Source organism: Crotalus tigris, unplaced genomic scaffold (genome assembly GCF_016545835.1).
Source record: "Crotalus tigris isolate CLP2741 ecotype Arizona unplaced genomic scaffold, ASM1654583v1 scf7180000017666.27876245, whole genome shotgun sequence".
Lineage (NCBI taxonomy): Eukaryota > Metazoa > Chordata > Lepidosauria > Squamata > Viperidae > Crotalus > Crotalus tigris.
This window is the reverse complement of record NW_024096551.1, coordinates 260141-285157: the sequence shown is the minus strand read 5'-3', so window position 1 is coordinate 285157 and position 25017 is coordinate 260141. Positions and strand designations below refer to the sequence as shown.

The 25017-nt window shown below is 38.3% G+C and overlaps 1 protein-coding gene across 2 annotated transcripts; it reads right to left on the bottom strand.

The window, feature by feature from the left end:
• Positions 1 to 2023: 2023 nt before the first annotated feature.
• On the bottom strand, positions 2024 to 10168 carry CCK (cholecystokinin). 2 transcript variants are annotated; one of them, XM_039336067.1, is made up of 5 exons: positions 9995 to 10168; positions 9095 to 9225; positions 7843 to 8010; positions 5851 to 6090; positions 2024 to 2780 (listed from the first exon to the last, which is right to left on the bottom strand). In XM_039336067.1, the coding sequence occupies exons 4-5, from the start codon at positions 6086 to 6088 to the stop codon at positions 2650 to 2652; spliced, it is 369 nt and encodes a 122-aa protein (XP_039192001.1). In that variant the 5' UTR covers positions 6089 to 6090; positions 7843 to 8010; positions 9095 to 9225; positions 9995 to 10168; the 3' UTR covers positions 2024 to 2649. The 2 variants fall into 2 exon arrangements, with proteins under 2 accessions (XP_039192001.1, XP_039192002.1); XM_039336068.1 differs by lacking the exon at positions 9095 to 9225.
• Between the last annotated feature and the right edge of the window lie 14849 nt (positions 10169 to 25017).

Genomic DNA, 25017 nt, shown 5'->3' with positions numbered 1-25017 from the left:
GCTTTGTTCAATATATCTCTAATAATATGTAGGAATGACCTTGAGAGACAGGAAGAAGATTGACAGCCCAGGCAGCACTCTGATAAAACAAAATTTAAGATGACAAAGGAGGGGTGATGAAAGCATTTCAGAAGGGATCCTGCCTAGTTTTGGGGAGTATAAAAGTAAGGAACAGACTTGCAGAAACGTGTTAATGTAACCTTACAAAAGAGATAGAGCTAATACTGCTGGGCGTGATTCTGGTCTGGACTGCACTGCCTCTCAAAACTGACAGTACCTTCAATACATGTTCTGGGCACCATAGGAAATGCCTAGGCAGCCTTATTCATAAAAGAACGAACACAACTGAACTAAAAAGAAAACAAGCGTTTTTGAGATGAGCTGAATATGTAGATTTCTGCTTCTCTTTCTCTGTAACTTGGTTGCATTTACCTGGAAACCAACTTTGTTCTACAGTATATAGCAGGAATAGGCAGACTCTTCTGGAAGATGTTTGGGTGATTTGGAGCATATTCATAATAATTCTTAAACTTCCCATGGCAGCATCGAAAAGAAGGCGTCTCCTAATTTTTGAAATTCATTCTTTTATGAAGTTCTATGATACTGTAGCTCTACCAACGATTGGAAATTGCTTCATAATTTGGATATCAGTGAAAAAAGTGAAAAAAGGGTTCTTGACCAGGCTCACTATCTTTGCCAATACTCTCTCACACAAAATAACTCAGTTATTGTCCTCATATTCAAATATTTCTTTTTTTTATTTTGTCATTCTCATATCACTTCTGGTTGATCATATGAATCTATCATTTATTATTTATTTATTCCTAAATAATATTTAGCAATAAATAAATGGAAGAATTCTGTTTAATGTGCATAAGATATGTTTGGTCTGAGATGATAGATAGATAGATGATAGATAGATAGATAGATAGATAGATAGATAGATAGATAGATAGATAGATAGATGGATGGATGGATGGATGTAGGTAGGTAGGTAAGAGAGAGAGAGAGAGAGAGAGAGAGAGAGAGAGAGAGATAGGTAGACAGGTAGGATAGATAGATGTAAGTTGTCAGGTAGGTAGATAAATAGGTGGATAGGGAGGGAGAGAGAGAGAGAGAGAGAGAGAGAGAAATTTAAATAACATTTAAATTTAAATAAGTGTCTATGTCAGTGATGGCAAACCTTTTAGAGACTGAGTGCCCAAACTGCAACCCAAAACCCACTTATGCATCATTGAGTGCTGGGTGAGTGGGCCCATTGGCTGGGTGTGGCCAATTGGATGGGCATGGCCAATTGGGTGGGCGTGGCTGCGGTGGTAATGGCAGACTGGGTGGGACTAAACAGTTCAATCAATCAGTTCCAACTTTGCAAGATCTTTTTTTTTCTGCGAGAAGTTGAAATTGACTGATTCAACCTTTTTTTTTTTTTTTTTGCACATGGCAGCAAAGGCCTAAAGTGAAAAGGTTTTATAAAACCCAGCTAAAGGCTTAGGACTGGGGCAACGACGCAGATGCCCACAGAGAGGGCGCTGAGTGCCGCCTCTGGCACCTGTGCCATAGGTTCGCCACCACTGATCTATATTATTTAAATTAGGCACCAAATGATCCAAAATTATCATCCTTGAACTTGAACCACCCTTGATTTTTCCAATATCTTCCCATAGGCTGGCTCTGATCTTTATAATGCTAACCTGGCAGCTCATCCGTAATCTTCCCAGCACTTTTCCAGGGCTACTGCCAATATTGTCACTAACTTTCCAACATTTCCCCATTACTGTTGGCAATCCACTCCCTCTTCAACTATATGTTTTATAGTTATAAAATATTGCCTTTTCTTCAAGTTAATGCAGAATTGGAAAAAAAACCTTTAAAAATGTAATAGTGTAATATCATTTTCAGATTTAAAACAGTGTTCTAATCCCTTCTAGTCATAGGAATATATCCTTATGCTTAATTATGTGATCAGAAGGAGAGAAAGACATAAGTGTAATTTTGCACTGCAAAGCAAATACAGAGCCACAAAGCAAGGAAAGTTCTGTTTATTCTAGTGTGAATAATTGTATCAGAATTTTCACATTTACTGCACAAAATCAAATAACCAGAGGCCATAACATGCCTAGAAAATTATTTGACCAAATTTTGAATGTATTGGTATAATGACTTTTCTATAGTGTTAATATCTAAATAAATAGAATCAAATCAAAGTTTAATCATATGTAAAGAGGATTCATTGCAGTCAATTCAGTTGATCATGAAAAATTTAAAGTCTCACTGATTGCAATAATACTACTTTTGAATGTATTTGAATCTGACTCTTGGGTTGATATTTTCTAACACATAAATAGTTCAAATTAACAAATGGTTTTTGTGTTAAATTGCAAACAATTTTTTAAGAAAGAGATAGCAACATTTGCAATGATAAAATTATCAAGAAATGAATAAAATACTTCTGATATATCCACATTCTTGAAAACTCTGCATATGTTTGCAAAATATATATTGTATAGTTTTACAGACAAATTTACATCAAATACAGATATTTTAAACATCAATTTGTAAAGGATGCCAACATATTTTTTTTTTACAGAAAATCGTATTTCTGTACAAGGATTTTGAATTTCATTTCTTTTAAACAAAGTTGGACAATTTTTAAGAGGAGTATTCATATTCTTCAGCACTGCGACGTCCAAAATCCATCCAGCCCATGTAGTCTCTGTCCCTTATCCTGTGGGTAGGGTCAAAATTCTGTAACCCCATCACAGAAACTTTTCCAGTAGAACCTAAATATTGGATAGTGACATACAAATAAACAGACTCATTTTTAATATTATGAATTATTTTATATCTTAAACCAATTATATAACATTAAATGTTGTAAAATCAACATCCTGTGATAGTGGACGTTATCAGCCAAGATCATATGAAACCTGCATTTTTACTTCTGCTAACATTTATTGTCCTATACCACTAATTTTAAAGTCAGGAGAATAACAATGACTGAGTGCAGGGGAGCAACCTTGGAAGCTACAGATGCATTAACGAACCTGGGAGTAATTTAACCTGCAATTGGAAAGATATTTATTTGGAAGAAAATTCAACTAAACACAATTAATAACAATTCAGTTTGTTTTCAGTTAGGGTTTTGGATGTGTGGCTTTTCCACCCTTATCCTCTCTCCAACTGGGAGCTATCCTGCTCCAAGGAAGATATCCTTTAAGTGAGCCTCATCAAGAATTTGCAATCAAACTACATTTTATATATAGTTGGCTCCTTTATTCTTGGATGGACTTTTCTAGTGAGGGGAATCTATCAAACATACAAATGCATGAGCTGGGATCTTGATAATCTTTATTCCAGGAGAACTATATACTTATTTTTGTGGGGAGCAATTGATTGTAGAGAAAATTATCTGTTCAAAATAATCTTTGTTAGCAGTTGAAAGCTGTGTAGAACTACAATTTAGAAAAGGCTGAAGAATGTCTCCCTTACTATCACTTTTTACCCAACTGGCCTTTAAAAACCCAAGTACAAGCATGTACATCAGTTCAGACATTTCAGCTAATTTGCTATGAATTCCACTTAGATCCTAAGATCATATTTTCTCAAGTCTCCTTAATGATTTTAATGGAAAATTCTAATCTATTACAGTTCAGGCTTCCTAACTTATTGTCCTCTAGATATTTTATATTAATGAAGAATTATAATTCTCAGATATATTTAATAAAGTTGACTTGGAATTATGGGAGTTCAAGTTCCAACTTGTCTGGAGAATATTGGGTGAAGGAAGATTGCCCATCTTATGACATTAATATGAGACATTTTCATTATTGTACCAATTATTTTCTTATCTTATGACAAGTCATTATTTTGTCACGGTGATAATAAAAATTTCGAGTGAATATCAACAGTGGAACACACATTGTTTTAGACAATCATAAAACTTAACCCCAAGCAGGCATACATTTAAATATAATAAGAATTATACAAATATTTAAACCAGATGATATATATGGACAATCATGATGAAGATTAGGGCAAACAGATGAGTAACCCAGCACTACTTGAAATCATGTAGCTTGCATCCCAGACTCACAAACCATATCTTCATGAATGAGAGATGTATATTGTCTCAGAAGCATATTTCCCCAGTCTCTACTAACCATACACTGACTATGTAAGAAAGATATGTGATAGTAAAAGAGAAAGTTAGAGAGAAGTCCATGCAGAGAGGCAGGATAAAGATTAAGCTTTTGATTCTTAGAAACCTCTGATTTACATTGAGTTTCTTCAAAAACCTAGAGAAGCCAAGAAATGGAAGCAGAGAACTATGTGTTTCAGGAAGCTTTCTGGTCCAATAAAATAGATAAATCAAAATAAAAATTCCTTTAGGTAGGAATTTTCATCCAGTTTTATTACTGTTTTTCATTTTCTTTATATCTCTGTATAAATTATAACTGGTCTGAATCTAAATCTTGATCTCCCGTGTGGTATTTATTTCTCCTCCAGGTAATTGATGATGCTGTATGAATTAAACAAAGTTACCCAGTTGATGATTCAGAAAAGACTGCAAGGTTCATTTAACTGGATTGGTGGGACATAGAATTCTCTTGACAAAAAAGTCTTATGCAAGTTACAGGCTTATTCTGTTGCCTCTGTGGAAATAAGATCCACAAGTGTGTCCCACTGATGTTCAATCAGCATGTAATATTTAGATGAAAGCAAACAACACACAGAGTTTCACCATGCTGTTTTCATGTAATCATATTAACACCTAAAATTACACTTTTCAGAGTGAAGAGCTACCCAGACTGTTATTTCCTTTCAGCTCTTCTTCCATAATGCAATTTTTCTTTCTTTTTTTCCTTCTTTCCTTTTTCCTTCTTGCCATCAAAGTCATTAACTAATTTACTCTTCCCTAGTTATTCTCTGCTAACATGAAGGCCTACAGAAGATAACAACCCACGTCTCATTATCTCACTCAAATGGGGGTAACAATCACACTGTGATTGATGCATCAATCCTATCATGATTTCTGATTCAAATTATATCATCCATGCCATTTGCATGATTATATTATGGTGCATATAATGTCATAAGCACTTATAGCAGATGCTAATGCTTGTTTTTCTTCCTTCCTATTTGTAAAAAAAATGAAAGACTAAAGAAAACATTCAACAATTGGGATTTGATAACAATTCTGCTTCCTAATGTGTTTCACATGGGCCCATCACTAGTCTTTAGTTAGCCTTGCAATCAGCTTCCATAAATGGCTCTAAAGGCTTTCAGCATCGACAATCATCTCTTTTACTGCTGTGTCTTCTGGTGTGGGGAGATATACTACTGAACATAAACTTCTCATTTCTTTATTATAGCCGCTGAAAGGGATTTACAGTGATATTGCTGGATAATTATTGGGAGAATGAAACTGAGAAAGATGTGATGATATGTGGAAGAGAAGAGGAAGTTTTACTAACCTTCTGCTTTGGGGAAACAGTGATTCCTGTATGTATTTGAAGAAAGATTCACCTAGGCGAATTCCCATGTTGGCTTGGAATGTTGATTTGTGTTGTTTCAACACTTTTGGATGATGCCAGCTTGGGATAACTGTGTTGATTGCTAATAAAAGACAACTTTAATGTCTCTGCCAGGTTCCCAAGCTAGTGTCTTCCAGAGGTGTTGGAAAGGCCACATTTTGTGGGAATGATCAATAATGCTGGCCTTTCCTCTTTCACAGCTCTGACAGAATGAGATCACTCTAACTTCAGTTTGAATCTATTCATGTATTGAATTTTGAAAGGGGATTTCTTTAAAACCAAAGAATGCCTGGAGCAGAAAATGACAAAGGTATACCTCTTCGGGCTTGCTGGAGATATTTGGCTAACAGAGCTCCAAGGTTGGCCTTTTGGTCAATGCTGCCATCTGCCAGCTGGGCAGGTTTTCCTGAGGTTGGAATACGGGCATGTCGGTGATTTTCTAACACGCTCTGGTCGAGATTTGTCATTGCATGGTGGGATCCAGATGTTTGCTGTCCCAAGGAGTTCAGGGACAACATAGCCAGGAACAGGAAGATGCAAATCCCACTATACATAGCTAAAGAAGAATAAGAAGAAAAGATTCAAATATTCAGATTTGCAAAGATTGTGCTTTTAAAATATACTAAAATATTTATTCCAGTACTTTTATGCTTGTTCTTTATCAGTACATCCAATTTATAAATATTACATTATATATTACATTCACATATGGTTCAGCAGTGGAATTTGCAGCAACACAACATTGCACTTCTTTTTTCATAATGTTTTTCAATTTTTATGGAATTCTCTGCTCCAATTACAGATCCCAAAATGCAGATGAAAATCACAAGATGAAAAATATAGCTTTTATAGGGTTTAATGCTTATTAGATGTTTAATAAGGAACAGTAATTAAAAGTGATCGCTGGGCTTTAAAAGGTGTGCCATAATCATGATTTCACCTTATTCTAAATTTGTGAGAGAAATAAATGAAATTTGAATATTAGCTCTTAACTTGATATATTTTTTGGATATACTGCAATATAGCATACAATTCCTAGGTATCAAAATATGATCAATCTCCAGCTAAATGTATATAAGATCAATTATTTTAGTGGAAGAATAGTTTGTTTTGCTGAAATAATAATAATAATAATAATAATAATAATAATAATAATAATAAAGTTGGAAGGGACCTTGGAGGTCATCTAGTCCAACCCTCTGTTCAGGCAGGAAACCCTATACTATTTCAGACATGGCCGTCCAGTCTCTTCTTAAAAACTTCCAGTCTTGGCGCATTCACAGCTTCTGGAGACAGGTTGTTCCACTGATTAATTATTCTAACTGTGAGAAAATTTCTCCTTAGCTCTAGGTTGCTTCTCTCTTTGGTTAGTTTTCATCTGTTGCTTCTTGTCCTGCCTTCAACCGCTCTGGAGAATAGCTTGACTCCCTCTTCTCTGTGGCAACCCCTGAGATATTGGAACATTGCTATCATGTCACCTGTAGTCCTTCTCTTCGTTAAACTAGACATACCCAATTCCAGCAACCATTCCTTATATGTTTTAGCCTCCAGTCCCCTGATCATCTTTGTTGCTCTTCTCTGTACTCTTTCTAGAATCTCAACATCTTTTTTACATCATGGTGACTTAAAGGTCTTTAAGTTTTAAGTCTTTCACAAGCTTAATAATGATATGTCATAATTACATACATTTTCTGTGGTCAGCATTGACTTTTAAGATAAAAGAAAAGTAATATAGTGCCAACTTTTTGTTCTGTACTTCTCATAACCAAACCTTAGAAGTTAAAAGTTTATGATGATCATGCTTCTTTTGGACCACAATCCAAATATAGAAATACATAGATAAAAATCCAAATGATGCAATTAAAAAACTGTAAATAATTAAGGCTTCCTTTATCTAGAGACTAAAGAATAACAATTACTCTTGGTGCAAGATGATTTGTATTTGAACACAGGATTTACTGCATTGAAAAATTTGGTTGCAATCCATTGTTCCCTGACAGTATAGTTTAGAATGCTCATGAAAAAGTCTTTCCTATCCTAACATGTACCAAGCAATTTCATAGCCTCCTCCCCAAAGATCAAATACTGTTGCCCAGGGTAAATATTATGAATGAACTATGTACAATTTGGTTAAGATTAAGAAATGCTTGTTAAGCAGTCTTCCTCAATTTTGAATATTGCAGAAGATTTCATTTGCAAAACTATGGAGAGAAATTCAAATGGCATAAACCGTATAAAAATTTTGGTCATTTTCTGCTGCTCTATTTTTCCCAATTAAAAGAGTCTTAGCAAAATGTTCCAATCTTACCTTCAAATCAAGTGCAGGTAGATCTTCTGACTAGCCAGGACAAGGAACGCTCTCCAGAATGTAGCAAAGCCATTCAGAGTTTCTCCTTAAATAGTCTGGTTAAGTGCTTCAGAGGCTGTCATTTGTTTGCACAGATCTGACGCAATTAGGGGAGCACCATACATTTTTCTGTGGAGTGGAGCAAAGCCATTTGAAGGAGTGCTCACTGGAGGTTAAGTGTTGAATGGTGGCAGTGGAGGGATAGAACAGAAAATCTCCCACAAGGGGAAAAGCAGAATTTCTGCTGTTTAATCACATCCACAGCACTGCTATACTTCCTTGATACTCTCTTCTGCTTTACAGGGACTTTAAAACCAACTCGTTGGTTTGTGTGCCGGCAATGAAATTCAAGCAGGGAATAACTCTGAAGCCCCGGTGACTGAATTTAGCAAAATGCTCTTCTTACAAAATAGGCATTGAATTAGACTGCACAGAGTATGCATGCAATCTACATAAATATGATAGAATTGGAGTGATTTTTTTAAAAAAAGAAATGCTTTAAATCCTGACTTTCACTAACAAGAATGTACATCCAAATCCACACATATCTGCCACTCTGTAATCTTAAATAGATTCAGTTGAAACAATAACCTATTAAAATCTTGATTTGAGTACTACAGAATCTTAGCATCGGTGCTCTTAATCTGTTTTATAATTTCATGAATATTTAGTCCTTTTAGTTCACCATGAATGGCTGCTGATAGTGGATGACAGGTAGTCCTTGACTTACGACCACAATTGAATCAAAAATTTGTGTTGTTAAATAAGATATTTGTTAAGTGAGTTTTGTCACATTTTATGACCTTTCTTGCCTCAGTTGTTAAGTGAATCAATGCAGTTGATAAGTTAGTAACCCAGTTGTTAAGTGAATCTGGCTTCCCCATTGACTTTACTTGTCAGAAGGCTGCAAAAGATGATCACATGACCCTGGGACACAGCAAAGGTCATAAATATAAACCAGATGCCAAGCATCTGAATTTTGATCACGTGATCATGTGAATGCTGCAAAGGTCATAACTGTGAAAAATGGTCACAAATGACATTTTTCAGTGTTGTTGTAACTTTGAACAGTCACTAAATCAACTGTGGTAAGTCTAGGACAACCTGTATTTGATGAATTACCAAACACCCAAAGCATACATGCTTTTTTGTGTGTGTGGAACAGATCCAGAGGAATATTTTGTAAAATAATAATGATTAGAATTTTGCTTACACAGTTTCTCCTTCCAGATGTATACCAGCCAAGGGACTCCTTGGATTGGGGCAAGGTAAAAAGTATCTGATGGAAACTAGGTTGAGTATGTTGGTTGAGAGTAATGGAAACAAACAATAAACTGGACTCAACTGGAAAACAAATGGATATGGCATTAGGAAATCAATCTTTTGGATCAGATTGCAACCCTCTACTTCTAGGAAGGGGAACCTGGGGGCAAGGCAGTGCTCATATTAAGACAATCAGATCTTCTTGATGATTGATAAGCTTATTGCTTGGCTGAACTATAACGTCCATTGCACTGTGCGCCATATTGGCTCATATTGACGCCTGTTAAAGTCAAAAGCATGTAGAGAGCACCGTTGGGTTGGGGGAGGCCATATTCCTACTATGCCTCCAGGACCTCAATGGAAATTTCCATTGTAAGTTCTTGAGGTAATATGGAGAGTTTTTGTCAGCAAAGTAGGGGCGATAGGATGAACAAAAACTCTTCGCTCTTCCGGTAAGGCAGGGCTCGACAGCCATTCGGTTTCTAGAAATCTGGCACAGATTTGCGCAACAGCTGCGATGCTAAGATTTTTGATCGCGGGAGGCGAGAAGGCGGATCCTTGGCGGAAACCAGCAAACACCGCCGTCTCAGTTACACCGCACTTTGATCAGGTTGGCGCCGTCCGCCCATTGATCGGAAAGCTAAGCAGCCACCCGTCTGGCTCACTCCTCCCGTCACCGCCCGAAGCGGCATTGATTTGCTGGGTGGAATAGGGTCTCTTTCGAGAAGACCATCTTGATGGCTTGGAATTCTGAGAGTCGTAATCTACCCATAATGGAGGACGCTATCTTAGAGAAAGTTTATCTAAAGGGACGGCCATCGCCGTCTTGGTCTATGGAAGATCGCCTTACCTTCCTCTGGGAAACTCTCAGACCTGGGTCATCCGGCTGACGCCCTTGGAGAGCAAATAACAGTCCTCCCCCCACCACCTGAATCTCAACTTTTCAACACAGAGAAACTTGAAGCGCTCCGCCGTAGCAAAGAGACGAAGAGGAAAACGGTGACCTGAAAGACACAACGGGCCTTTTTACTGGGCTTAATTTCCGGAAGTGTGTGATGAACTTAGTCCGGAAAACTTCCAACCTATAACTGGCCCAGAAATAGCTGTCTAGTCTGTGGCGTCCTATAGCCCAACAAGTTTAGTATGTGATGGAAACTAAGGAGGTGAGATAGAGGGGATCAGAAGTGAACAGAGAAGCAAACTATTCCAATGAGTCCTGTACATTATTGTTATGGATGACAGGGAAAAGCAACGTTTTTCACATGGTTTATATTATGACTCACCAATATCTTACACTGGTCTTACAGACTGGAGCTGAATTAGTGGGAATTAAAAATTTCTGCAGGGCACCAAGTTGTCTCTGCCAATGGTACAGGATTTTGAACACAGTGGCTGCATGGTAGGCTCAGAATTCATTCATCTCCCCAATAAAACCAACTCCTCTATTTGTCCCCTGGTAGTATACTTCCACTTAACCAAATTTAATAATAGGTTCCAATTTTGACAATTCCTCCCAGTCTTATCATTTCTATGTGACTCTTTTTCTTATTATTTCTATTTGACTCTTTTTCTTATTATTTCTATTTGACTCTTTTATTGTTTATTACACTTTTTTTTTAAAAAAAAATAATTTTCAGGGGAAAATTAGAGTCTTCTTTATAATCTTCTTTTTCTTCTCATTGTTAGATTTAAGAATTAGTTAAAACAATATTTGAGTCATTTGGACTTTATACATCAGGGTCTAGCCAGGCAGCAGAATTCTGATTTCTTTCCTCACCTGAGCACCATTTTATTTATGAATTGGTTCACATTCCACATGAAATAAGACTGAATTTGCTGTAGCTTCAGATACAATGATAGAATTTAAAGGACTGTTTCAATAAACAATTCACACAATTAAAAAAGAGATAACATTAAAATGTAAATACTTTTATGTACAAGTGAATTGCTAAAAACATGCCTACTGAAAAGTAGTTTCCACTGAGCATCTTTAAATGTCCAAGAATGGAAAATGTTCGGTCTTCCAGATGTTGCTGTAATTCAGATTTTTCATTGATAATCATAATGTCTTGAAAGTGTGCCATTGCCATTGTGGCATCTCTTAATTTAAATTAAGAGAAATCTCAATGAACATATTGCTCCTGCATTAACCACCCACTGAAAAGAATTTCTGGAGAAGGTTATATACCATTGATTCATTTCATTTCAGCCATAGAAGTTCTACTTCCTACTAGATGACAATGATTTGATTTGCTGAAGTATTTGTCACCATTTTCAGTTGACTGCAGAAAGATAGCCCTATCCCATTCATGTTCAGAAATTGTCTAGGCTGACAACTGAATTTACTTTTAACACAGGTAGATTATTGGAGAACAGCCAGATTGCTTAGGAACACAATGGACATCCTATAGCAAATATATCTCTCCTCTTCAAAACTTCATTGCCATTTTCTGTTCCTAGAATCTATTGCCTGAAACAGTCACTAAGATTACAGTAACATTTAACTTTCATAATAAAATTGAGAGGGGTATTTTTTTCTTTTTACTAATTATAGTTTCAGTAAAATTACTATATATATATGTACATAAAAGCCTTCCCTCAGATAAGAAGACCCTCAACTTTTACAGAAAAATACCATGGAAAAGGTATTAGCCACAAATAAGCTGATGTACATTTTTCATGGTATTTTGATTAAACATTCAACAGTCAGCTTATCCAAAAATGGGCTTCTACATGAGTATAAATGGGATATATGGCTATTTGAAAAATCTATTAATGTATATACTCTCTATAAGCCCATACATGGATAAGCCAAACTCAGTTATGGTGGTGCATTTCAGCAGCTTAACTGCAAGTATAAATCTGAAACATGATTTTTATGGTTTCTCTTGCTTTGCCCATTTCCTCTTAGAATCCTTTTCTAATCAGACTGTGGACAGAAGAAAAAGGTCATAATTCTACAGGTCTCTTAAATGTTAAGTTCTGAAGGTATTTTGGAACATTAGAACAAGAGAGCTGTAGTGTCTGTGCCTTGGCAAAGTGAAAGAACATATGGCCATAGAATAGGCAGAAAATGCATCCTATTACTTTATATCTGAGTGACTTGGAATCACTGAATATCTTTCAACACTCCTGTAGCACAGTGGAACTACCAGAGGACTGGAAAAGAGCTCTTCAACAGGGGAAAAAGTGGATTCAGGAAATTATAGCCTGGCTGGGCATCAATACCTGGAAAATCCTTGAAAAGATAATCAAGTGGAGGATTTGTGAGCACCTAGAAATGAATAAGATGATTACTAGAAGCCAGCATGGGTTTGTTAAAAACAGATCCCACCAGACAAACCTTACCTCTTTTGATAAAACAACTAAGTTGGTGGACCAGTGATATGCTGTGGACTTCAGTAAGATGTTTGACAAAGTAAGCCACAGCCTACTTATTGATAAGATAGAAAACTGTGGGATAGACAGCATCACCTCCATATGGATTCTCAATTGGCTGACCAACCACACCTAGCATGTAGTCCTTAACAGAACTGTATCTACATGGAGGGAAGTATGCAGCAGGGTACCTTAAAGTTCTGTTTTGGACCAAATACTCTTCAACATCTTCATAAATGATCTAGACAAGGAGATAGAAGGGGAACTCAGCAAATTTACAGATCATTACAGGCTGGGGGAAGTTGCTAACACTTTAGAAGATAGAGTCAGGATTCAGAAGGACCTTGATGGAGTTGAAGATTGGGGTCCATCCAACAAGATACAGTTCAGTGATGAGAAAAGTAAAGCCCTTTTTGTAGTCAGGAAAAACCAAATTCATAGGTACAAAATAGGTGGTACCTGACTCAACAGTAATAACTGTGAGAGACAGCTAGATGTCCTAGTGGAATACCATTTAAATATGAACCACCAATTTACTGGCAAAAAAGCCAATCAGTCCTGGCTGCATCAACAGAGAGATAACATCAAGATCACAAGAAGTGATAAGGCTGCTTTATACTGCACTAATGAGGTCACGTTTGGAATACTGTATAAGTTCTGATCACCATGATTAAAAAAGATATTGAGAGCCTAGAAAGTGTGCAGAGAAGACCCACAAAGATGTTAAAGAGTCTTGGAGACTAAATTGTATGATGAATGGTTGAGGGAGCTAGATATGTCTAGCTTATCGAAGAGAAAGATTACAGGAGACATGATAACTTGATAGAAGAGGGGATTGACTTAGTGACTTATTCTCTAAAACAGGACAATACAAGAAATAATGAGTGGAAGCTTGTTAAAGAGAGATCTGACCTTAAAGTAAGGACAATTTTTCTGACAATAACAATTAATCAACTTTAAAATAAATTGTCAAGAATATCTGATTCCTAACTGGGTGACAGTGATGGCAAGAAATGACTCTATAACATTTAGTATTGAATTATACTATGGAGATAAAGAAAGGTTAAAGAAACCAGTGGCAAATTTGTGTATGGAAGAACTGTGAGTTCCATTCATTCCATCATTAGAAATTCATTCTGGTATCAGAATACTTTAATTCAAAATAAGTAGAGCTTGGAGGACTGGTAGAAAAATTAATCTTCCTATCTTAAAGAAAATCATAGAAAGTTCAGTTTAAACCAGTTTGTGCTCTGAAGTTACAAGGACTGTTTTTTTTTTTTCTGTCTCCTTTTCCCTGATCATTAAAAAAATATATGAAAATCCCAGATATTTAAATTTTGGGATACAAATCTTTTCTCTATCACCAAGCTAGGATCCCTAAAACTGTTTAAATTGGATGTTTTACCTATTACAGATAGGAAAGCATTTGCTCATATGGTCACAGATAAAAGGATTATCCCTAAGTGCTTGAGTAATAAAACATGGATCAGGACCGCTACTTGCTTAGTATACTTTATATAAAAGATCATAAAAAAATAAAATCTACAAACAACAGCTGTGTGTAAGATAAGCAAAGTTCTCTGGGGAATATTTAACTAAACTGCATTTCTAACAGACGATATATAACAGCAAGTAAATATAGTTATTGGTAAACAGCACTTTAAAAAATAATCAGGTCCTGAGGGAAAAGATGAGCTACTTCAATAGATAAAGAAGGTAATGAAACCAAAGAAAGGCAAGGAAACATTTAGCTCAGATCAAGTTTAGTGTGCTGTGTCAACATTATTTTGCATTAATAAAAATATGCTTTAATCAAGAATATTTTTTCAAGTAATACAAGGGAAGTCAATTCTAATACGTTGCTGCATATATTTAATGTATATGTAAAAGTTTTCTATTTCTAAGACAATTCCTCACGTTGGGAAAAAAAAATCAAAAGCCATAGCAGAAGTTCATACCACACTCAGTTACTTGAATGGCAAAACAGGTGAGCCCATTGAGGTGTTCTACAATCAAATGTACACACTGTATTTGCAACCCTGTGTAGTATCTTGATTCTCTTTACAAGATGAAACATTAAACAACTATTTTATAAGAAAAAAAAGGTTGCATGAATCCATTTCTGGTTTTGACAATATTAGAATTTGGGTCCAAATATATACTCAGTAAACAGAGTCACATATGCTGATATACTGATCTATTTCCAGATGGATGTAGGAGAGTTATACCTTTGAGAATAAACTATATGCAGAAGTGTAGAGCTAGGGCAAAGCAAGGCACAATGAATAATCAGATTTTTGCAGTTTTCCTATAATATTAATCCTTTGTACGATCTGATATTTTTGCAAAATGTGAATCATATATTATTTGTTAAATGTAACACAATATGGTCACTAAGTTTAATTATAAACATATAATATAAATATATAAAGTAGATAGAAATGATGAATCAAAGCAAATAGAAGGAAAACATTTTTTCTAGCAACTAGTTCAGAATATGAATAAAACTATAATATTTATAGGCAATGAAACTAAATTCTTCATGCAGAGATCTTTTTTATATAAATGATGAGCTTTATATTGGAAAATATATATTCAGATGCTATAAAAATCAGACTACTGCAAGCAATGATATACCCTGTTGATAGTCTATGGGTGTGAAAATTGAATTTTGAAGAAGCAGGATAGGGGAAGACTATTGACGCTTTTGAATTTGGTGTTAGAAGGACTCCTAAGAATACTATGGATATTAAAGTAAAATAAATGGATCATCCAACAAATTAATCCAGAATTTTCACTTGAGGCAAAATGACCAGACTCAAACTGTCCTGCTTTGAACACATTTCATAAAAACCTAGTTGTGTAGAGAAGTTTATTTCTGTTGGAAAGGTACAAGGAAAAGAGAAGACAAGAGTGACAAGCAGTAAGATGGATGGACTCCATTACAGTGGATTTGTTGGGGACAAATCTGTGTGATTACTAACGGGAAAAAGCTTGGATGGCACATTATTAGTCAGTCAATGATAGTTATCATTCTTACCATTTTTAGGTAAATAGGGTAAAGTTAATGTCCATTTCTAAGCTGCTATAAAAAGAACAGAATATTTACCCCATCTTTATTCCTCCTCTTTTTATTGCACAAAGAGATATAAATATATATATGTCATCAAAAGAAGGCAAATGTTGAAAGCCATTTGATAATCCAATGTTGTAAGGGCTGAAATGGTATGAGAACATGTATGCAAGATACCTTTTATCAATAAATTATATGATTAATCTGGGATATATTTAAGTTGTCTGTAAAATTCATTCCAACATGATTTAGAAATCATACTTCACGTATAAATTAACTTTGCTGGTAGAATTATATTTTTCTGTGTGGACTGGATGCTGTATTCCTATGCTGGACCTTGCCAAAAAAAAAAAAAAGGAGAGGAAGGTGAACCAAGTGCAAATGCATTTTTTTTTAAAAAAATACATCTTGTCTGGAAACTCATTTTGTACCATTTGAACTTCTGTAATAGCTCTTTTACTTATAGTGGAAAAGTACTATATGAGCTTTACTCAGAAAGTTGCAGGAATTTGGTATTGTCACATGTAATCGAATTCCTCCCTCCCAAGTTTATATGTAGATGTATCTTCAATTAAATTTGATAACCAATTGGAGACAGAGATTGGAAAATTAAATAAATCTTAATTAAAATAAGGATAGCACTGAGAACCTCGTTTAGGGACTCATGTAAATTCTGGACAACATGAGGAAAAAATAGATTCCTCCTTTCTCCCTTCAACTATAATTTGAAAAGACACAATATACAGAAGGAAACAAATTAAAAGGAAAAGGGAAAAATAAGAGCCATATAGCTGAAATGCCAGGCCCTCAAACTGAAATTAAACACCAAACCTACATACAGTAAGATTACATCAATCCATGACAGGCTGGTGGATGATTGTGCAGCCTTGGTATGTTTTACTGAAACTTGGTTGAGTAGTAATGGGAACCTGGCCATGTCAGTGATCTGCCTTTTGGGTTTCAGGTTCTGCAGCAGTTGGGATGCTGAAGCCAGAGAGAAGAAACTGCTGGAATCATCAGATAAATGATTTCGCTAGCCAGAAGCTCTGCTTCACTATCTAATGGAGTGCAAGTATCTGTATGTGGAGTTGGTGATAGACATAAACTAGTAATGTATTGACTCTCATGCTGCCAGTGGTACCCTAGATTGATTTCAAAATAGGTATAGACTCTTTGTTCCTTTTGATCTTCTGTCTCCATGCCCTAGGAAAGGAATTCAAACTGGCTCGTGTTTTCATGATCTCCATCATGATTATGGACCTATTACAAAGGCCTAAAGACCTCTGACTATATTCAGGCCTGTGCTGAGTATAGTTTTGCTTTAGAGCAGATGATCCATGACCTAAAAATTGAGGACATTGTCATCTATGATTAGCCTTAGATTACTTTCTGGTCAAATTACAGATTGCAGTATTGCAGATTGTATCTTTGTCAAGTAGATGGACACATTCAAATGGTCCACCCAATCACTTAATGGATAACAATGGTTTTCAGAGTATGTTTGGGGGTTTTCCTGAAAACATAGTCCATGTGGCTCTTTGGAATATGTAGGTTTGCAGGAACATTTGTATTTGCTTTGGATGCCAACTAGGCAGAGTCAAGTGAAATGTAAAGGTCTAAGTCTTATAATACAAGTTGATATTCTTTCGGATTTGTGAAATCGGAGGAAGTGTTTGGAGTGCTCTGCGGGCTGAATTCTGGCACCTTCACACCTCTTTTGAATTCTTTAGGCATCTGAGCAATGTATGTATTGCTAAATCCAGAAAGTATTTAGTGGCTTCTTTTATTAAAGGGTGGAAGGGAAATATGTATACATTCCTTGTATTGGGGATCTGCATAAAATGTATGCCTTCTTAAACTATCTTTGGATCAGCATACTAAGCAAAATCTATTGAAGATTATAGTCTTGATCTTGTCTCTTCTGAACGTAAAAGTTCAGTGAACTCCATGTAACTTGCTTTCTTTGGAATAATAAAACAAAGGTGCCTGACCCTCTCCAATTGTTGCTGTTTTCTTGAGTATGTTTTTTTTACCACAGAGGTAACATATCATCAGTACATTGGTGATATTCAATTGTTCATTGTGATTTCAAGACAAGCTAGGGATTGCAGAAGTTTGAAGCAGTATGAACATTGTGAGAAACTGGATGAGAAAGAAACATATTCAGATTAGCAAGATGGAAATATTTGTTCACAAGTATCTTAGGGATGTGGAGTTGTGGCTCCTGAGGAATAATAAGTAAAAAACATGGTTTGGGGGTTGACTGTTTGAGATTATAATTCCAAAAGACTGATTCTTAAGTACTTAATGTTCTATGCTGGATGATAACTGTAAAGCCCTACATGTTAGAAATTGGTCTACATCATGGACTATCTTGTTAAATATGATGGGACAGTTTAGAGAGGGAATGCTGAAAATTTTATTCCTTAAGGGAATTAAGAGGGTTGTGAATTAGAAGGTGGGCCTTTTTTTTGGTAGTAGTCTTTCCATTGTGGAACTGATTATCAAGAGTATTTTTTTTTAACAATCCACTGATCCAGGATAAAATTTGTGAAACATCTTATTTTTTATTTTTTAGATAATGTGCCATTTAGTGTCTATCTGTTTGGGGATGGAAAATAAATAAATTAGTAAATGAAAGCAGAATTAATAACATTCTATGCAGTGCAAAAGATTTTACCTTTGTTTCTATAGACTTAGAATACTGCATTTGAGACTGAATCCTAAAGCAACTGTCCAGCCAAAGTTTTTAAAGAGTTTTCATCTGCTCCAAGAAACTGAATGTGAAAATTTCTCAGGTACAAATTCTGCTTGGAAAACTGCCATACTAGTCCAACAAAAGTTATCAAAGAGTTTATTGTTATTTGCTCCAGTAAATTCAATGTGGAAACTTCACAGGTACAAATTCTGCTCGGAAAACTATCATACTTGTCAACAAAGTCAATATGTCTATTTATAAAATTACTTCACCAGGGGTTTCCTGGGCTTATTTAACTTGACTAAGAAAAGTCATTCAATATAACAAAGTTTTTGAAAAAGTTCTGACGTGAAATTTCTGAATCAGCCTAGGAATTTGAATGACATTTCTAAAAGCTACAATGTAGACAACAATGGCAGTCATGAAGGGGAAAAAGTCACAATGGTCTATAGATTTCAATAGTTCCATCTTAAGAAGGAAAAAACAACCCAATTCAAAGAATTTACAGAAAGATGACTAATGTTCTGAAATAATCTTCCCTAGTCAAGTCTCCTCCAAATATGCTGGACTTCAAAGAGCAGGCTGACTGGGAATCATAAACTTAAGTCCAACAAACAAAAAATGCGTATGCTTTACATTATAGCTGGACCTTGTCGTTTGTATTTTCAAAATGTGTCATATACAAAAAATATTAAATTAATTTGAGCTGACATTTCATTAAAATGTTCTTAAAAATGAGAAACTCATCAGGAGGATAGTGATTTCATCAACAACTAAGAAACTTCTAGTTTTTAACAATTTTTAACATTTGTGTCATGCAGTCTAATATACCCCCATGTGACTATTTAAATTACTGAGTTCCTTCTTCAAAGACATTATAGTGGAATACAGGTAATTCTTCAAAATGTAAAGACAAGAAAGTGAAATCCTGGTTAAGCCAGTAAAATTTTGGTATGTCAGGGTGGTCTATGGACCACCCCTAGTTCAGGATACAGGTTGCAAAATCTGGATAATCTCTAAATAATAACAGAGGAGGTAGCATTCTAATTTTTGCTATTATTTCATGGTTTACGGATAAAATTGCACACAACCTGATAAAGGGTAGATTTGGAGTGAACTACTGTAAAACAGAACTGCAAAGCCAGACTGTTTGGAGCTTTAGTCTCAAGGCACTCTCCCTTGTAAGGAACCATTTTGGGATCTCTCCATCTTCTGATATTTAACATGGTGGTAATAAGCATTCTCATGTGCTTGGTAATGTCACTGAGTCTAAAGTCCTGGGGAAAATATTTGAGTTATTGAAAAAGAGTTTGAGCTTGGTTCTGTGTTAGGCCCTGGTTTATCTGGGCTACATAGGGTTATTCAAACAGCAGGACACAGATAGTTGAAAAGAAAGATGTATGGAGGAAACAAGAACATAGTAACTTTCTTGGCATACATGACAAAAAACTGCAAAAAAAATATTTAGGCCTACTTGTATATGAGATTAGTTTTTTCAGTCAAATTGTGGTTAACACTTATTAGGGAAATTGCTCAGTTGGATACTCAAAAAGCCAGACTATGTTTGATTTTAAGACTATGCCTATTGGATTGAGAATATAAGGACAAATATGAGGACATGTCTTCCTTTTGCTGGTGAAAGGAATAGATTATTAATCAGAAATTTCTAATGAATCTAAAGGTCTGTAGGAAAAGCCACCCGAAAGTCATAAACTCAGACAAGTTAACTATATACAAATAAGAAAAGCAGAAGTTGCTGGCTAACTGAAACCACAAGTAGAGGAAACATAAAAACTGAGGATAAAGTTTAGAGCTTAAGATAGCAAAGTTATAACCGCAAACAAATATCGAGATAATTATAAGAATTGAGTTTTGTTAATAGAAAATTAGATGGTGATAGATAGGATGTGCACAAAGAGGGTTCCTGGAATATGGGAGGGACAATGGTTTTAGGCGGTCCGGATTAGTTTATTGGATGATTAGGGAAGGGGCGCTGAGTGCGATGGGGGGGGGAAATCTGCGTCTGGGGTAGGATATAAAAATGTGTCAAACAGCTGTTTAAGGTGTGGCTGGACTCCTATGTGTGTTTCAGTTCACCAAGCCTTTGCAAATGCTTCTTTTTAAATAAAACTTTGTTGCTGGAATTCCAAGTGAGTTTGTTTGTTTTGGGATCTTGAGCCATGTTCCAAATACTCGGTTTTGGTTAGTCTCTGATACAGGAGATTTGGAAGCTTCACCTGAACTATATTTCTCCTCTGAGTCTTCTTTGGATGAGGCTATAGCACACAGCAATTTTGGAGTCACTTGTTTGAACAGGAGACTTCTTTTAAGTTTCATAAGAACAAACTTCTTATTTAATTTAAGCTTTTCAACTCTCTTCCCTTTCAGATTTAGTGAGATTCTTTCCTCCTAAATTTTGGCTGGCTGCCTTCTTTCATAGATTCCTGAACTTCTTTCACATATCATGATTTTTTCTACTAGTGATATTTTAATAGTAATTGTTATGTCCTGAGCCTTGCAAGCAGGCTCGGGGCATTGCAGGCGGTTCCGGGCAGGTGCAAGCTGCCCGGGACCAGACAGGCTGTCGCCAGTACGTGTGCGCATGCACGGGTGCTGGCGCGCCAAAAGTAGCAGATTGACCCGGGAAAGGCCTATAAAAGGAGGCTGAGAGTTTTGGGCTTTGCCGCCATATTCCAATGTAAGCTGAACTGAAGAATAAAGGTTTCCTGAGAACTACAACTGTTTCTCGTGTCTTACCATTTCGCGACGGATTCAACACTGGCGACGGTGGGATTGCCTTACATCGGAAAAGAGAAGGTGTAAGCTTACCCGAGTGAGTCCGGAGCGGCAGGAATGGTGTTGACTCGGCAGCTACCCGCCAATCCAGTGTGCATTTGGGGGTAGGCTGGCTGATAGACCCTTCCTGATACGAAATGGCGAAGATTGGAAGGCTTTCGGAATTCGACGTCTCACATCCAGAGAGGTGGGAGTCCTACGCAGCCAGGGTGGAAAACTACCTCAAAGTGAACCAGGTGAGGGAAGAGAGCTTGAAGGCTGCCACCCTGCTGTGCGTTTGCGGTCAAGACGCATTCGAAATAGCTGAGAACCTTGCAGCACCTGTTCCTTTAAAGTCTGTCAGCTATACGCAGATCTAAAGAAGTTACTGAAGGAGCACTTCCAACCTAAGATGTCCGTCATCGCATGGCTCCACACCTTCGAGCAGAGGGATCAACGACCCGGAGAATCGGCCAAGGAGTACATCGCCGCACTGAGGAAAGCCGCCAAACATTGTGAGTTCAAGGACCTCGAAGAACGACTGAGGGACCAATTTGTGTGCGGGCTAAAGCATCGAGAGTTGCAACAGAGACTTTTCACCAAGGAGGACTTGTCCTTCCAAGATGCCTTGAGAGAGGTCACCGCAGAAAAAGCAGTGGGCGGCGCCATCAAGAACATGTGGCCGATCAGGAACAGTCCAGATGCTTCATCCGTGCACCAGGAAGAAGTCCAAAGAAACTCCGAGGAGGATCCGGACGAGGAAGTGGACCGTCTCCACCCCACAAAGGAAGGAAAACCAAGAGGAAGCTCTTCAGCTCTCCCCAAGTGCATCGGTTGTGGAGGTTGCCACAAAAGAGCCGACTGCAAGTTCCGCTCCGCTATCTGCCGGGCGTGCGGAAAACAAGGACACATTGCAACTGTGTGCCTGGGCCGTCAGAAGGTACAACCTCAGGAAGAATTGCGCCTGAAAGGTACCAGGGTCCCCAGCCAGAATAGGGTGGGGTTTTGTTCTTCGCGAAGAAGCATCTACAGGACAGGCACACACAAGCCCATTAAGAAAAAGCTGTCACTTAAGGTGAAGCTACAAAGGGTTCCATTAACTATGGAACTGGACACGGGGTCTGCACTTTTGATCATTTCTATGCACACATTTAGGAAGATTTGTTCCGGCAGCGGAACCCAGGCCAAGTTGAGGCCTTCTGACATTGTGCTAACGGATTTTCAAAACTCCAGAGTGTGTGTTAAGGGGGAGGCCACCCTTAACGTACAGTATAAGGATTTTGAGGGTCCACTAGACCTACTACTAGTAGAGGGTGAACGAACGAGTCTCATAGGACTCGAGTGGTTTGAGGCCTTGGGGATACACGTCACAGGGCTCAACAGCCTACAAACACTCGACCTATAGGAAGTCTGCAAAGAATTTGCAGACATTTTCAGCCCCCAGCTGGGCACATACAAAGGACCCCCTGTGTCATTAAAGTTAGACCCCACGGTCACTCCCATTAGAATTAAAGCAAGAAGGGTCCCTTTTGCTTTAAAGAGTAAAATTGACAGTGAGTTGGACAAACTGATCCAACAAGGAATTCTAGAACCTGTTGACTCCAGTCCATGGGAGACCCCCATTGTCACGCCTCTTAAGGCAAATGGGGACATTCGCATCTGTGCTGATTACAAATGCACTCTAAATAAGGCATTGCAGCAACATGCCTATCCTGTTCCTGTGGTCAGTCATATCCTGGCCTCCCTCAAGGGGGGGCGCGTTTTTGCAAAGCTTGACCTAGCTCAAGCATATCAACAGCTGCCTGTTGATGATGACGCTGCTATAGCTCAGACTATTGTGACCCATAGAGGGGCTTTCAAGGTAAAAAGACTTCAATTTGGAGTAAATGTCGCTCCTGGGATTTTCCAAAGCGTAATGGAAAACACACTATGGGGTATACCAGGGGTTTGCCCCTATTTTGATGATGTCTTAATTGCAGGAGACTCCACACACATTCTAGCTGAAAGGCTAAGGGCTGTCCTGTTAAGGTTCAGGAAAACGGGACTCAAACTCAAGAAGGACAAATGTAAAATTGGGGTACCTTCCACTGAGTTTCTGGGGTTCAAAATTGATGCTGATGGGATTCATCCTGCTGAATCCAAACTAAAAGCCATTATGCAAGCCCCTAGGCCAAAGTCTACGGCTGAACTGCAGGCTTTTCTGGGCCTTCTGAATTTCTACAATTCCTTGCAAGCAGCCACTTGTGGTGGCCAGGGGTAGACAAAGACATAGAAGCTAAGGTGCATGCTTGCCACCTTTGTCAACGTTCATGCCCTGAAATGCCCCAAACTCCTGTGCATAGATGGGAGGAAACACAGTCTCCATGGTCTAGGGTGCACATTGACTACGCTGGGCCCTTTCAGGGTCAATTCTTCTTGGTCCTCGTTGACAGCCATTCAAAATGGCTTGAGGTTGTACCTGTCTCTTCCACCACCACTGCAAAGACTATTCAGGTACTGAGGGGGATTTTTGCTGCACACGGGCTCCCAGACGTCATTGTGTCTGACAACGGCCCTCAATTCACTTCCTCCGAATTCCAAGCTTTCTTGCAGGCTAACATGATTCGTCATGCCACTTCTGCACCTTTCCACCCGTCCACCAACGGTATGGCTGAACGCATGGTTCGCATCACCAAGGACGCTTTGAAGAGGCTCACCTACGGGGACTGGCATCACAGGTTGGCTGACTTCCTCCTTTCTTATCGCACCACACCGTCCACTTCTACAGGGAGAAGCCCAGCTGAACTTCGTTGGGGGCGCAAACTGACTACCAAGCTTGACCGGTTGCATCCGGACAGACTGCCTCCTTCTGTCTCACACCCCAGGGCACCTAGGCAACTACTTGTGGGTGCCCCGGTTTGGACTCGTAATTACGGGCCTGGTCATACATGGGTCCCCGCATCTATATCCAGGGTCACAGGTCCTCTATCCTATGAGGTATCCCTGGACAACGGTCGTGTCCTGCGTCGGCACATTGACCAACTTCGCCCTAGACGGGACCTTCCCGCTGAGACTCCTAGGTCTTTTCCAGGGGGGGAGGGGGAGCCCTTTGGGCAAAGGGAGGGGCATGGAATGCTGCCCTGTACCAATGAGGGAGCCACAAACGGCCCATCCCAAAATTCCGCAATTGCTCCCAACAGGAAGTCATGGACCCCAACTAGAACTCAGGCATCAATGCCTACTCCAGCCAGGGAGTCACCCCGGGGGCATGATCACTTTTCACCCGCATCACTCAGTACTCCAGTCAGAGAGAATACCCGGGAGCATCCCAACAATCCATTCCCTGCAAGAGAGCTGGCACACACTCCTCCTAGTTGGCCTGACTTAAACCCTGTCCCTAGGAGGGGGCAAACACACAGGGAGGTGGTCAAGGAACCAAATCCCGACTACAACACCTCTGACTACACTCAGGGGACAACTGAGTTTTGGGACAGTACTGAAACCCACACAAGCCCGGACACAGAACGGGATTCAGGGGACAGACAGCCTCCTGACAGGTCTTGGACAGACCTAGGAGGTTCTACAGAAACGCCCAACAGTGACAGTCACTTAGAAGGGCCAGAGAGCCTACAGCTAGGCAGGACAACCAGGTCATACACTGGAAGAAGCCCTAGTTTGACGAGCCCGGTGAGCAAGCAAGCAGGCCAGGCATTGGAGCACAGTCCTTGGGAGTCACCAAGGCATAACAAGGGGAACAGGCACACATCACCCCTCAGTCAGGGGGTACCTGTCAGACACCCAGAGCTTAGGAGGTCACAGAGAGCAAGGAAATCTCCTAAGTACTTAGAGGATTACATAACACTGTTGGCTAAAAAGAGCCAGTAGAAAGGTAGAAACACTAAGGCAATGGAAACGGGGGAACTACGAACATTGGGGGAGCAGAGCATTGTACTAAGAGTGGGTTGTGTAT

Excerpts from the sequence above, each read along its gene's own strand:
- CCK (XM_039336067.1), bottom strand. The coding sequence starts at position 6,088 with ATGTATAGTGGGATTTGCATCTTCCTGTTCCTGGCTATGTTGTCCCTG. Across the intron at positions 2,781-5,850 it reads TCTCCAGCAAGCCCGAAGAG|GTTCTACTGGAAAAGTTTCT; the intron begins GTATACCTTTGT and ends TCCAATATTTAG.